Below are 15,769 nucleotides of genomic sequence, written 5' to 3'. Positions count from 1 at the left end.
ATAGACTTGTAGAGGAATTTCCGTACTTACATTACAATAAAATGCTGTTGTTCAACACAACCAAGGAGCAGTTCTTACGCGCATGTATTTTAGTGACCTCTGTAGCCCAGTTTTTCCTGAGTCTGTATATTTGTAACAGTTGGCCTTAGTCTCTGATATAATGTACATGTAACTGTCACAAATATTTTATCTTGTGACACCTATTGCATCATGTGATGTAATAAGTGACTTTATTCTACTGATATTTTATTATGTTTAAAAAAATTAATTTGTAACTGGTGTATACATTTTTAGGGCCAATACTTCTGAAGAAGATATTTTTACAAATATGGAAACCATGGTCAAATGATGATAAACATTTATTTGCAACTGGTTGGCTGATTTTTTAAATCTATTCTGAATTACACAGTTGCTGTTTCTCAGCCATGTTTAAGATTTTGAAATGGTGCTGATATTCACACGGGATTTTCATTTTCATGAAATACACAATAAGTCTAGCAACCACCAACTGATTCTATGAATTTAGGCTAGTAGTGAGATCAGTTACAGGAGTTTGCGTTGCTGAGAAAGAGGAACAATATTTTGAACACTACTGTACAACAGCAATGGTTACAGAATAGCTGGAATAAAGGTCTGCCAACCAGTTGCAAAAGATGGTGGTTTTCAAATGACCTTGACCAAGTTTTTGGCAGATCTATACCTGTCTTCTTCAGAAGGACAAACAGTTTCACATTAGCAATTCATTCAGTAAACGCTGTCTCCATATACATTTATCAGCAATGGTCTGTATGTCCATATGTAAAAACAAAGGCCACTAGAATCAAGGGCTTGTCACATCAGGAAAAACAATCACTTAGAATAACAGAACATGTTAGTAGCCACATGCCATCTCATGAGTAGGTATTTAGTTACTACTAACATGGTCTGTTATTCAAGTGATTGTTACTACTGATGTGACAACCCTTGATTCTATGGACTGTAATTTTTACATATTGAGATACAGACAACCACCAATAAATGTCATGTGGAGGCAGCTTTTACTGAGTTAATTGCTAATGTGATGCTGCCTGTACTTCTGAAGAAGACATGTATGGATCCATTGAAAACATGATCAAAGTTATTTGAAAACCACTTTTTTTGCAACTGGTTGGCTCCTCCTGTCCTTTATCCCCACGGGAAAAGATAGAGAGAGAAAGAGAGAAAGAAACAAAAATAAATATTTGCGAGTGTAACTGTGGACATATGATGGATCAGTTTCTGTGTTCTGTTCAGACAGGAAGGGACTCTTGAGTTTTTTATGTTAAGAGATTAGAAAATGGTACCTGTAGAAATAAATACACAATCTCTCTCTTTCATTCATTATTGCCATTAGAGGTATCAATTATTGTTCCATATCTCATTTCTGTCTCCCTCTTCCTCTCACCCTGAGGTGTGAGTGACCTAGCCTTCCTTTTTAACATTTCAAAATTCCTTTAATAGTGACTTGCTTTCAAAAAGCCTTTCATCTGCTATTTCACCCTCTTGGGAGTGAAGTTTCGGATAACTCCTTAAATGATGCCAACAGTAGAAGATCCACACCATCTACAAACCTCATGCTTCTTTCCTAGGTGGTTTAGGTTCGACAATGATGAGTCAGTGAATCAATCTGACCCAATTTCACCTCCTTTAGGGTTGAACTAAAAACAGTGAAACACGTATTTTTTTTCATTTCTAACCGAGAAGGCAAACACCAATTTTCAGAGATTTAGCTTTAAAAATGCTTTCACAAAGAAATATTTTCATAAAACCTCTATTTCACCCCCATAGGGATTGAATTTCCAAAAACAGTGACTTGTGCATATTTTATTTCTAACAGAGAAGCCAAATACAAATTTTCAAAGATTTAGCTTAAAGAAATATTGCACAACTAAATATTTCCAGAAAAACTTCCATCCCCCATTTCATCCCTTCTTCAAATTTCAAGTTTCTATCCTTATAGGTTCGGGCTGGGCGATGATAAATGAGTCAGTCAGTCAGAACATAGCCTTCTATACACTGATGCGCCAAAGAAACTCATATAGGCACACATATTCAAATACAGAGATACGTAAATAGGCAGAATATGGCGCTGCGGTCGACAACGCCTGTATAAGACAAGAAGTATGTGGCGCAGTTATTAGATCGGTTACTGTGGCTACAATGGCAGGTTATCAAGATTTAAGTGAGTTTGCCCAACATGGTGTTATAGTCAGTGAACGAGCAATGGGACATAGCATCACCGAGGTAGTGATGAATTGTGGGTTTTCCCATATGACCATTTCACGAGTGTGCCATGAATATTAGGAATCTGGTAGAATATCAAATCTCTGAAATCGTTGTGGCTGGAGAAGATTGGGACCAACAATGACTGAAGAGAATTGTTCAATGTGATGGAAGTGCAACCCTTTCGCAAATTGCTGCCAGTATCGATGCTGGGCCATCAACAAGTGCCAGCATGTGAACCATTCAACAAAACATCATTGATATGTGCTTTTAGAGCCAAAGGCCCACTTGTGTACCCTTTATGACTTCCGCTGGCCAACAAACTCCTCAGACATGAACATTAATGGGCATATCTGGGATGCCTAGCAATGTGCTGTTCAGAAGAGACCTTCACCCCCTCATACTCCTATGGAATTAGTGCAGCCCTGCAGGATTCATGGTGTCAGTTCCCTCCAGCACTACTTCAGACATTAATAGAGTCCATGCCACATAGTGTTGTGGCACTTCTGTGTGCTCGCAGGGACGCTACACGATATTAGGCAGGTGTACCAGTTCTTTCTTTAATTTCAGTTACCTTTGATCCTGAATGTAAATTACAAATGGAACATGGTGGTTGGAAAGTTATGGACTTGTGCCACCTTTGGTCGCAAATGAAACAGTCATTTCGTACTGTTGTAAAGTTATTTTACTGATTGGGTTTTAACAGTTAATATTGTCTATATTAGGCAAAAAAGGTGTGTTAGCATTTGTTCGAGTTCATAAGACTAAAGTTTCACATTTCCTCTTATATTACACATTACGAAGTGAAAAGTTTGTAAAAGGGTAATTGTGCACTCAGCTTCAAATCTGCTTACAACAAACACAAAATAAACCTCACCTAAATTTATTTGTTTGTATTTTTATTTCATGTTAAAGGTTAAGTACTAGAGTACTTTTTGTGTAAATATGTAACATAACAGAGGTTGGATTTTGCTGAAGTTTATATCTACATACACATCTACAGCTACACTAAACAAAACACGTGAGCTGCAAGGCAGAGGGTACGTCCCACTCTACTAGTTATTAGTGTTTCCTCCCATTCTATTCACGTATGGAGCGTCAGAAAAATGATATTTTGAATGCCTCCGTGAGCGAATTAATTATGCTAATCTTATCCTCAAGATTCCTCTCTTCAAGAGTCTTCCAGTTCAGTTCCTTCATTACCCCTGTGACACTCTCCCATGGATCAAACAAGCCTCTAAACATTTGTGCTGCCCTTCTCTGTATATGTTCCATATCCCGTGTTAGTCCTACCTGATACAGGTCCCACACACTTGAGCAATATTCTAGATCCGGTTGCAAGAGTTATTTGTAACCCATCTTCTTTGTAGACTGACTGCCCTTTCCCAGCGTTCTACCAACAAACCAAAGTCTATCACCACCAGCTTTACGCATGGCTGAGCCTATGGGATCATTCCATTTCACATCCTTACAAAGTGTCACACCCAGGTATTTGTATGAGTTGGCCGATTCCGGCAGCGACTCATTAATACTAAAGTCACAGGATACTACTTCACAGTTTTGTGAAGTGCACAATTTTACACATGTCTGGACATTTAAAGCATGTTGCCAATCTTTGCATCACCTTGAAATCTTATCAATATCTGACTAAATACTGACAATATCTGACTACATCTGACAATGACTGTCCATTCAAGGTAACATACATTCTTCCTACCAAAAAGTCTCAAACCCAATCAGAAATTTCACTTGATATGATCGTACATTTTACAGTAAACATAGGTATGGTACTGAGTCAAATGCTTTTGTGAAAATCAAGAAATACTCCGTCTAGCTGACTGCCCTGATCCAAAGCTTTCAGTATGTCATGTGAAAAAAGTGCGAGATGGGTTTCACATTATCAATGTTTTCAAAATCCATGCTGGTTGGAATTGGGGAGGTCATCTACATCTACACTCCGCAAGCCACCTGACAGTGTGTGGCGTAGGGTACCTTGAGTACCTCTATCGGTTCTGCCTTCTATTCCAGTCTCATATTGATCGTGGAAAGAAGGATTGTCGGTATGCCTCTGTGTGAGCTCTAATCTCTCTGACTTTATCCTCATGGTCTCTTTGCGAGATATACGTAGGAGGGAGCAATATACTGCTAGACTCCTCGGTGAAGGTATGTTCTCGAAACTTCAACACAAGCCCGTACCGAGCTAAAGCGTCTCTCTTGCAGAGTCTTCCAGTGGAGTCTGTCTATCATCTCTGTAACGCTTTCGCGATTACTAAACGATTCTGTAACAAAGCGCGCTACTCTCCGTTGGATCTTGTCTATCTCTTCTATCAACCCCACCTGTTAAGGATCCCACACTGGTGAGCAGTATTCAAGCAGTGGGCGAGCAAGTGTACTGTAACCTACTTTCTTTGTTTTCGGACTGCATTTCTGTTTAAGATACCTTATTATGTTTAAGCTCAGAATATGTTTTAAGATTCTACGACAAATAGACGTCAAGGATATTGGATGATAGTTTTGTGGATCACTTCTAATAACCTTCTTGTAGACGGGTGTGACCTGTGCTTTTTTCCAAGACCTGGGCATGGCTCTTTGTTCAAAGGATCTACGATAGATTACATAAATTATTCAGTGTTAGAAGTCACAACTGGTAGACCTAATTTGTCTATGCGTATTTGGGAGTGTAAACAAAACTGTAACTAGTCACTAATATGTATGAATACATATACAGGTGTAGTTATTAATAACACCACAGCTGTCTGTGATAAATCTGCATGCTGCTGCAGGTTAGTTAAAAGTTTAGGATCGGTGTGTGGGGATTGTGAAGTGTGGCTTCACTGGTGCAAATACAGTGGGGCAAAAGACGGATTCCTAGAGAGCCTCTCCCATGGAACACAGGTTACGTGTGAAAGACAGAAGATCACGAACCAGAGGTTAAAATCTGTGCCCTCCAGGGGAGACTGAGAGCACAAAATTGTATTAGAGCAGCTGAGAAGGAAATAAGGAAATGGGATGTGGGAAAAGATAACAGGAAATGGGCAAAGAGGGTATAGTTCAGATAGTTCTGTTACCGTTGCGCTAAAGAACAGATATAGCTTGTTAACTGTTCAAGATGAGCCTCATTCAGCAGCAGAAGAAAGGAGAAAACCACAAACCATTAATAAAAACTTAAAGAGGTAGGTTAGAAACTAAGCTGACAAGAAAAAGAAATGGCTTGATGCAAGATAGCAGTCATGGCAATGGTGGAAGCCAGCACAAGCAGAAAAACTAGGATCTGGGTACCTGGTCACCAGATCTGTCATATCTAGAGACAGCCTTGGCCATATAATAGAGGGTACTAAGGCACCAACAATTTAACTGAAGAATATTAGGTATAGATAGTTGGAAGAGCAGTCAACAGGCTGACCAAGAATAGAGAATACAGTATCAGAAGTGATCTGAGAAGCTAGGTGCAGGACTTCTAACACAAGTGTGGCTTTTCTGAGGATATACAGTGGCATGATGCACTATCAACCATGGATGAGCAAAGGTGTTAGGTGAGGTAATCAGTGTGGCTTTTCTGAGTATCTACAGTGGCATGATGCACTATCAACCACGGATAAGCAAAGCTGTTAGGTGATGTAATCAGAAATTGACCAAGTTGCTGCTCACAGTGTTAGGAGAAGATAGAGATACCGCCTATTTTGGATTTTAAAAGTCACATAAGACTTTTTCCCTCAGTGATAAACATCTAACTGAAACAGCAAAGAATAGTTTGATTCATACAAAAGATATATACAGTTATTCCAAGTGAAATTGTGTTCATACACAGAGTAAAGTTTTTTTTTTTTTTTTTTTTTTTTTTTTTTACCAAATGATGATAAAAACTCTCACTTATAGCTTCTATAGTTTTTAATCTGTCAGCATTCTCACTTAGGCTCCAACTGTTGTCAGCCATCATATGAACACCCATCTACCTTGAATAGCACCTCCATGACCAAACCTCCATGAAATTGCTCATCACTGAATGCACTAAGATTTTCCAGGAAGTAAGTGAGGAGGCTGTATAAAAAAATGCAATTTCATGCTCATTTTGCAATCAAGCATTTTGAAGCTCTCCCAGAGTTGCTGGACAATTTTGGTGTAATACTGTGCTCATGTATTTCCAAGAAAGCCTTTGACAATGTTTTTGACTGCCAACCAAGCATTCTTCTTATGTTCCGTAACTGTTCCAATGAAATGTTTATCTTTAGCAAGCTGCCGAATCTGTAGACCATCAAACACTCCGGCCTTTATCTTTTCCGATGACAGGCCAGGAAATGCTGAAATGAAATACTAGAAAGTCATCTTCAATTGAAAAAGCTTTAACAAATTGCTTCATGAGGCCCAGTTTTATAAGCAGAGGGGGAAATATAATGTTCTTTCTGTATGTTTGGATCACCAGGTTTCAGGTCAGATTTCGGCATTCAATTCGATTTCACCCAATGCTTCTCACGAGACCTGCTGTCCCACATACATAAATAACAAGGATACAAGGTATATCATGTTGCTGTACAAGGATGATGCAGACCATTTTAAGGTCAACACAAATGATCCACTGGTTCATGTGATATAGCAACAAATCAATGACTGTATATCTACATCTAAAAAAACCATGAGGTACATGGCAGAGAGTACGACCCTTTGGACCAGTCATGAGCATTTCTTCCTGTTCCATTCACATATGGACCACGGGAAAAATGACTGTTTGAATGTCTCTGTGTATGCAGTAATTATTCTAATCTTATCTTCATGATCCCTGTGTGAGCAATATATAGGGGGTTGTGGTATATTCCTAGAGTAATCATTTACAGCCAGTTCTTGAAACATTGTTAATAGACTTTCTTGGGATGGTTTATATCTATATTCAAGAGTCTTCCAGTTCAGTTCCTTTTCAATATCTCTAGGACACACTGCCACGGATTAAACAAACCTGTGACCATTCGTGCTGCCCTTCTCTGTACACATTCAATATCCCCTGTTAGTCCTATCTGGTATGGATCCCACACACTTGAGCAATATTCTAGAACCGGACACACGAGTTATTTGCAAGCAATCTGCTTTGTAGACAGATTGCACCTCCCCAGGATTCTACCAATAAACCAAAGTCTACCACTAGCTTTACCCACAAATGAACCTACGTGATAATTCCATTTCATAACCATACAAAGTGTTACACCCAGGTACTTGTATGAGGTGGCAGATTCCAACAGTGACTCATTGATATTATAGTCATAGCATATTACGTTTTTTTGTTTTGTGAAGTGCAAAATTTTACATTTCTGAAAATTTAAAACAAGTTGCCAACCTCTGCAACACACTGAAATCTCTCTCTGTCTTCATATTCTTCACCCAGTCAAACTGAATGGCCTGTTGGGATTGCATCAATTAAATTTCTAGTGTGGAAGAAAATACACTTCAGGCTTCACTTTGAGCTATCGATTAATTATCACCATTCAGTAGTGTTATAGGCTGGAACTCCCAACTCCTACACTGAACCACGTACATTATGGCAATACACTAATCCATCATCAATTCAAAAATAGTGCAGAAATGCACTTTCTGCTAATTGAATGTAGGATACCTCAGCTTCTTTTTGAAGCAAGGGTTTTTTTTTCCATGAAGTATTTTTGGCTAGTCCCACACACTGTTTCGAATAATTCAACTCGTTCTGCTGAAATCTCACACAAACAGTATCGTCTTCAAAGGCAAAATCTTCAATATTGGGGTCATGTTGATCTTTACCAGACTAATACTCCTATATTTCCAAAGAGGGTAATTCTTTGAAAATTGGCACTGGGATTTCAGTTAATGGACACAGCAGGCATAAAGCTGATGGGGAAACTAGGATTATTTTACATTTGTTCTTCTTTTTGTATCCTGGAGTTTCCACTATAGGGAAGTAACAATTAATTGAGTGATCTAAAGGCTTTCACCTAATTATAGGTGTACAAAAATGGAAGTTTATCACATTTCTTTGGATGACATATGTAAACTCCCAACATTATGCTTGCAAACTTTGTAAGAGACCCATGATTTATCTTAAGCCCAAATTCCATTTTAAAATAGGCACAATAGGCTTGCCTCACAAATGTAACAATGTTTGTTCTCTGACTGGGAATGGTAAAACTGCCACTTACAAACAAAATGAATCATAGCTGTTTAAGCACTTACAATATGAACCACTAAAGGCAGATTTAAGGAAAGGTTTTTATTCATACATAAATAAAAACTAAACACTGCTAATCCAGGTATATAAACAAGAGCTCGGACTCCACATCAAAATGCGTTTCACTATATCAGAGTGACACAGAATGTCTCACTACAGTATTGCAAGCATAACTGAACTGATATAAATAATATGAACCTGTTGCTAGTTTGCTATGGCACTATTCGTCCCTCTCCTCGACTGTTGGAGAAGGTTTATATCAGTCAATAGGAGAGCAACAGTGCTTGTTGTGTTCCACGGTAGTCACATTCACATACGAAGTACAGAAAAAACTTGACGTGGTAGAAGAAAACTGACCACAGTTTTGAAATAAACAAGCCTATTTAACTCTAAAACGGATCAAAAATAGAATTCAACAGAAATTGTGTTAATAATGTTCCCCAGTGTTATAAATATAATTAAGGTCATTTTGAACCTTACCTGAGGGGGATATTTGGACTTGATATAAGGAACCTTTACCCTCTTCTCACAATCAAGGTTGAGACCAATAAGCAGAGCACAGTCAAAGAGATGTGTGTAGTGACTTTCTCTGTAGCGATTTGCAGCTCTCCGAGTCAATTGTGACACATGACTTGATACTCGCCGCACATATACTTTTCGTTCCTCTGTCAGTCTTGATAAATCCGTATTTGGCAATGGGGTTTCTTCCGAATCTGCAAAATAAAAATGGATCACACAAATTAAACTGTTATCATGAAACAATATTACTACTAATGGCCAGACAAATAAAGAATGTTTCTAAACCCCTTCTTGTAGACGGGTGTGACCTGTGCTTTTTTCCAAGACCTGGGTTTGATTATTCAGACTAGTTAGCAGTGTTAAAAGAAGAAAAGAGAAGGAACATTCCTAATTTCCCTATTGACAATGAGTAACAAAAGTTACCATGGGATGAAAGATTTATTATTACCTGAAGATCACAACACTCAAACTATTGGATACGAGTGACATCACTGATACAGCAGATATCACAACAATACATCAGTTGTTCCCTATCAAATGCTTGCAAATCTATTGTATGGAAGCAGAGCTAGAAAGGGTGGAAGGGGTGGGAAGGTGTGAGTCAGTTACAACTCATCTGTGAGATGTATAACAATAGTACATGTATGCTTTCATTGCTTGAATATACTCTAATGGTCTCAATGCTCTCTTTTTGCCTTACAGCTTGATCATGTAAACAGAAATGTGATAACGGAGTGAAGAGTGTCAACCTAAGGAATGTTTACACTTGTTTTCCTACAGGTAAAAATATGTTCTCCATAAAATAAAGTGTCGCACAAGTGAAAGTGTATATTCAATATGGAGGTGTTAAGAGTGTTTGCCATGGGATAACTTCAGAAATTTTAGCTGCAACCCAATGATCTCACCACTTGTAAGCACAACAAAATTAATTACTTTAGACAGTAAAAATTACAAATGGACAACTGATACATCCACAGGACTTTAAGCATCTACTCCTTGTCACACTAATCTATATATGGATGCTCAGCAACTGCTTTCTTGGGGTCCTATGATTACAAAATCTTAGTTTGGTTCATAGTCACTGTTGACTGTTTTACTGTATGGATCCACAGTGGATATGTTAGCTCTCAGTTTCCTCCAATAGATTAACTGCTTTCCTGTTTAAGTTTTCTGCAGTTTCAATCAATCAATTCACATGATTTTCTGGACAGTTCTTTTGATAACATAGTTGATTACTTTCCCAATCCTTGTCCAGCTGAGTTAACATTTGATTATAATGGCCTTGACTTCAGCAATATCTTGTTTACCTGATTTTAAGACAAAAGTTATCTCTTCAAATTTGTCATTCGAAAAATACAGGGTCACCTTGTAGGCACAGATTAAACTATTGCTGCTGCAATTAACATTTTTAGGTTGTTTAATAGAGTATACAAGGACTGTTCAAAAAGTGACTTTTCAAATTGTGTGGGCACGTACATTCGATTATCAGTCTTCTTCTTCTTCTTCTTTTTTTTTTTTTTGTACACATGTCCCAAACATATGTTCATGGTTTCAAGTACACAGAAAACTTCATTTGTATGTGACAGATAGAAAGGTTAGACATGTATTTGTGCACTCGGCTATTTTTGATTATTATAAAAAAATGGGGCAAGGAATTTGCATCAAATATTATGTGAAAAATGGAATCAAATGCTCTAAAACACTTGAAATGTTGACAGTGGCATATGGTGAGTAAGTAAAAAAATTGTTTACAAGTGGTATAAGCACTTTCAAGATGGCCGAGAAGTTGCTAATGACAAACATCGCTCTGGACATCCCAGCACAACAACAGATGATAACGATGAAGCTATGAAGAAAACTGTTTTGGGAAATTGTCGAATTACAGTACAAGAAGTTGCTGAGGATGTTGGCATATTGGTCGGTTCATGTCACGAAATTTTTTCAGGTGTTTTCAGCATGAGGCATGTGTCAGTGAAGTTTGTTCCAAAACTTCTCAATTTTGATCGGAAGAACTGCCCCATGAGCATCACTCAGGAGTTCTTGAATGGCATCAATGGCGATCCTGATTTGCTCAAAAGGGTCATAATTGGTGATCAAACATGGGTTCACAGTTATGACGTCTAAACCAAAGTCCCATTGTTCCAATGGAAGCATCCTGGAGAGCCAAGACTGAAAAAAGTACGTCAAGATCAATCAAACTTCAAAGTTTTCCTCACTGTTTTTTTTTTTTCCAATTACTGTGGCGCACTGAATCAAGAATTTTTGCCTCAAGGTCATACGCTCAATAAGGATTATTACCTTGATGTTACACACCATTTGTGAGAAGCAATATGTGAAAAACAGCTGTAATTGTGGAAAAACAATTCATGACTTTTGCATCACGACAATGCACCTCCTTATTCATCGTTGCTTGTGAGATATTTTATGGCCAAAAACAACATGACAATCATGCCTAAGCCACCAGATTTGGTCCTCTGCAACTTTTTCCTGGTGCCAAAACTGAAGAGACCTGTGTAAGGATGAAGATTTTCAATGATTAAGGAAATAAAAACTGCATCGCTGGAAGTACTCAAAGCTGTAGCAAAAAGTACTTATGAGAGCTTCAAGGATCGGAAGAAGCATTGGCTCAAGTGTATTGTATCTGAGAGGGAGTACTTTGAAGGGGATGACATGAATGATGATGAATAAATAAATATTTTTGATAAAAATATAAAATCACCTTACTTTTTGAACACACCTCTTACGTTTACAGATGAAGCTATGGGTACTGAGGTCACATGCAGATAAATTTTGAAGATTTCATCAGAAGAGTTGGGTTGAGCAAATAATACTTGCACTCACACAGGCTAGAGATTTCCCGATACGCTGAAGCGCTTGATGCAGTATTGATGTTGCTCAGACAATCACGTGACTTTTAATCATGCACACTAGAGAAACTATGAACTACCCACTACAACAATCTATTGCTCTGCTTAAAATTTGACAATTTTTTAAGCACATATGGAAACAGCACTACATTCTATTATCTTAAGAATTCCTGTTGTATTTTAACAGGTCTGCAATACAATTTCTTGTACAAACATTGATGCTGTTTCTTAAGTAAAGATAACATTAAAATGCAGAAATTTTGTCCTTTAGAAAACATTACTTGCTTCTCAACCAAGCTCAATACTTTATTTGATTATGAGAGGCTGTAATGATTTACCAAGTGGATTGCAAATGACAGATTCAGTTGCTGTTCCCGCATTAGGATACTGGGTAAAGGTGTAACTGGTACTGGCTTTTAAGCAGTTTTAGAACATGAAACAAGGACAATTAATCCAGAGCAAAATGTCTAACACATGAAATAAATCATATTAAACTGAAGTAACTGATTACAAAATAATTTAACTGGATGGATAAAATCTACTCACCAATCAGTGGCAGAACACTCTCATCAAAGAAGGTAACTGTTACTGTAATTGTTGCAGAGAGAATGAATTACAGTGGCAAGATGTTTGTGGAGAGATTACCAACAGAACTCAGTAAATCGCAGGAAGAATGAAATTTTGAGAATTGGAATGAATTGTGAATGCAATCTTTTATTTATGTATTAATTGCTGTTGATACATATGACCTGTATCCTAGAAGATATTGCAGTCTGTGTTTCAGATTTGCTCTATCGCAGCACTACCAAAGAGTTGGAGGGGGACAGTGATGACAGCTTGGCTGAGAACTAGATGAGTGCAGGGAGGGAAGTAGTGAGCAGGCAGCCAATTATGTCACGCTGGCGGCCATGGGAATCTATACTGTGTACTTTGGCTTTTTAGGAACATCTACCACATTTAAACTTCAATTTGCCTGAATCCATTTGTAGTCAGAATTCTGAATTGACTTTAAAATTGGACATATACTCAACAATAGTATTCATTTCTGCAGGATATGGTAAAAATCTAGATAGGGCTTGTGGCGTATTTGTGTGTTTTGTGCTGCAATGTTGTCGATATTCACTATGATCTATGGCAGGAACAAAAGGGGTTGTGTCAGCCGCTGGTTCTATGCAGAAAATCAGAGAGTAATGAGTAGACAACATGTTTGGAAGCAAAAATCAGTGTAACATTCTTACATCAATATAGAATCTGATATGTATTTGGATAAAATCAGCTGTGTTTCCTGGTCCCATGGTAACCACAACCACAAAATTGCAACATATTTTGAATAACTACCCATATGTTTGTGTCAACAAAGATATTAATTTCACAGCTGTGTTATTAGGATGATAATGATTAAAAATAATGATGCCACAGACGAAAGGGTTAGTAAGTGAAAATGTAGAAAATGAAATGGTCCACAAATTAATACAAACTAATTCCTCTCATTTATTTTATTTCCCCCTGTATTATCAAAATGTAGACAATCAATAAATGCCATAAATTAAAAATAGGTATAATGTTTACTTTTTAGGCAGGTACTTTATGTCGGTAAAACAGTTTGTAATTCTGATTAAGTCAGAGTATGTTAAAATAAATTTTTCTTAAGGAGCCTCTTGAAGAAAATGGGGGTCATCTCATAGTCAGGGTCATCTTATCCTCCAGTACATATGGTGTGTAACATTCACTGAGGATAATTTACATATATTTTTTATGGCATAATCTGATAGTAAACAGCAGTAACATTTTAATATGTTTGTTAACTTTAATATCGGAGATCCTCTGACTCACAGCAGTCATGTTTGAGGGTACAGATGGAGCTTATTCAAATAAGTTTCTGTCCAGATGATTATTCAAATAAATAAAAAATTCAAAAAGTTTTATTCACAAACAAACTATTGCTAATTCAAATAATTACTGTTTATATTTCTTAAGTAATGAATATTATAGACTAGCACTGCATTTTCTTTATAAAATTAATACTGTATCTGCAGTCATGATTCCTCAGCTGTGGCTGTAGCTGTAGCTATTACTTGCCAGCAAGTGATACTGTTGAGGTGGGGGGGGGGGGGTCTTGTGAAAGCAAAACTGAATCATAGTTGGTTATATTAGTCTGTAGAATGATTTTTATAAATGAGAGCATGTGTAACACAATAAACTCCTGATGATTTATAAACGAGAACATCTTTAACTATTACTTATCTTTTGCAACTGAACTTTGATTATTACTTCTAACCAAACATGTTTCATCTAGCAGTTTTAGGCATCTTCAGTGGTTCTTATGCTGCCTAAGTGTTATGTGGTAGTTACACAAGAGCCATTGGGCACACATAAACATTAGAGATATAAAAAGGAGATGGCATTTTCTAGTCTAATGTAATAATAACAAAAGAAAATTTAGTATCCAAATCTGGATTTTTTTGGAAAGCAATTACTAAAAGACATTAATCAGTGACAGATAATGCCACCCCGAAACCCATAAAAAGGCACATTTCCACTAAAGAGCATGGAGATTAATAAATTTTCAATTAAATGAAAATGAAATCAACAAACAATTAGCAATACCAGAAAATGTAGCCAGAGTAAATAATTTCAAATCAAAAATAATTAGATTTTATGTGCTCTTTCACATTTTAAAGAGGACATAAAATCTAACGATAACAGTAAGTGCCTTTGCACTACATCTCCTAAAAAACAAACACACATTTAAAAACATTACCAAAAAGTTCCAAATTTTTTCATAATGTTAAGAAAAGGAACCAAATGGATATCTTAAAAGAAATCAAAATTTTCTGTCACTTAAGAGACACACTTCTTATTAAGGAAACATGTCTTAAAAACAAAAAATTCCTCAGTAACTTCAGTCACATTCTGCTAATGACCAATCAAAAATCATCTATATAATAAAATGAAATTTAAAATTTAATCTTAATCTGCTAATCTGCTATATACTATTATATTAATTTTTATTTCTTATTTTATTTTTCATACTATTTTCCTAACTTTCCTCAAATACAAACATAAATATACAGTCATAGTATTGGACACAGGCTAACATAAGAATCATGACAGTCTGATTCATTTCTGTTAACCACTGCGATAGCATTGTGCCAAGTGGCCAGCAATTGATACTGTTGAGTTCAGTGGGATCTTGTGAAAGCAAAATTGGATTGTAATTGCTTATGTTGGTTTGTAGAATGACTTTTACAAACACAAGCATCTTTAATGCAAAAACTGCAGCAACAACTAGGAAACACCACATTTGTCTTTCTTTAGTTTCCTAAGCATAATGACAGGTATGAAACATTACATTACACGGCAGTTTATTTATTATCCTCTGGAATTGATTATTATAAACATCTACCGAAAAATGTTGTTTTCTTTTAAGGACAAAAAAAGGCTACTAAACAGCAGAATACTTTTAGCAGAAAGACATTGTATATCTGCCCAACAACGTGAAGTTTTGTTCACTACACTTCCATTCAAATCTGTGAACATGAAATGTAGGAAACTTGTATAAAATGCAATACTTACATTATTTAACATAATAAATAACCACTACAACTGCAGCTGAAAGAAAACCATGCAGAAGTGATTGTACTACACTCCTGGAAATTGAAATAAGAACACCGTGAATTCATTGTCCCAGGAAGGGGAAACTTTATTGACACATTCCTGGGGTCAGATACATCACATGATCACACTGACAGAACCACAGGCACATAGACACAGGCAACAGAGCATGCACAATGACGGCACTAGTACAGTGTATATCCACCTTTCGCAGCAATGCAGGCTGCTATTCTCCCATGGAGACGATCGTAGAGATGCTGGATGTAGTCCTGTGGAACAGCTTGCCATGCCATTTCCACCTGGCACCTCAGTTGGACCAACGTTCGTGCTGGACGTGCAGACC

General features: G+C 37.0%; 1 protein-coding gene across 2 annotated transcripts in view; it reads right to left on the bottom strand.

Annotated features, from left to right (window-relative positions):
• Positions 1-15,769, bottom strand: part of LOC126284181 (uncharacterized) — a 158,726-nt gene that overhangs the window by 87,560 nt on the left and 55,397 nt on the right. For both annotated transcript variants that reach the window (XM_049982924.1, XM_049982925.1), the window contains exon 4: positions 8,906-9,138. In XM_049982924.1, the coding sequence (XP_049838881.1) occupies positions 8,906-9,138 (233 nt within the window). The remainder of the gene's footprint in view (positions 1-8,905; positions 9,139-15,769) is intronic.

The sequence above is a fragment of the Schistocerca gregaria genome, chromosome 8, assembly GCF_023897955.1.
Source record: "Schistocerca gregaria isolate iqSchGreg1 chromosome 8, iqSchGreg1.2, whole genome shotgun sequence".
Taxonomy (NCBI): domain Eukaryota; kingdom Metazoa; phylum Arthropoda; class Insecta; order Orthoptera; family Acrididae; genus Schistocerca; species Schistocerca gregaria.
Note: the sequence above shows the minus strand (reverse complement) of the source record. Positions and strands in the feature narration are given on the sequence as shown.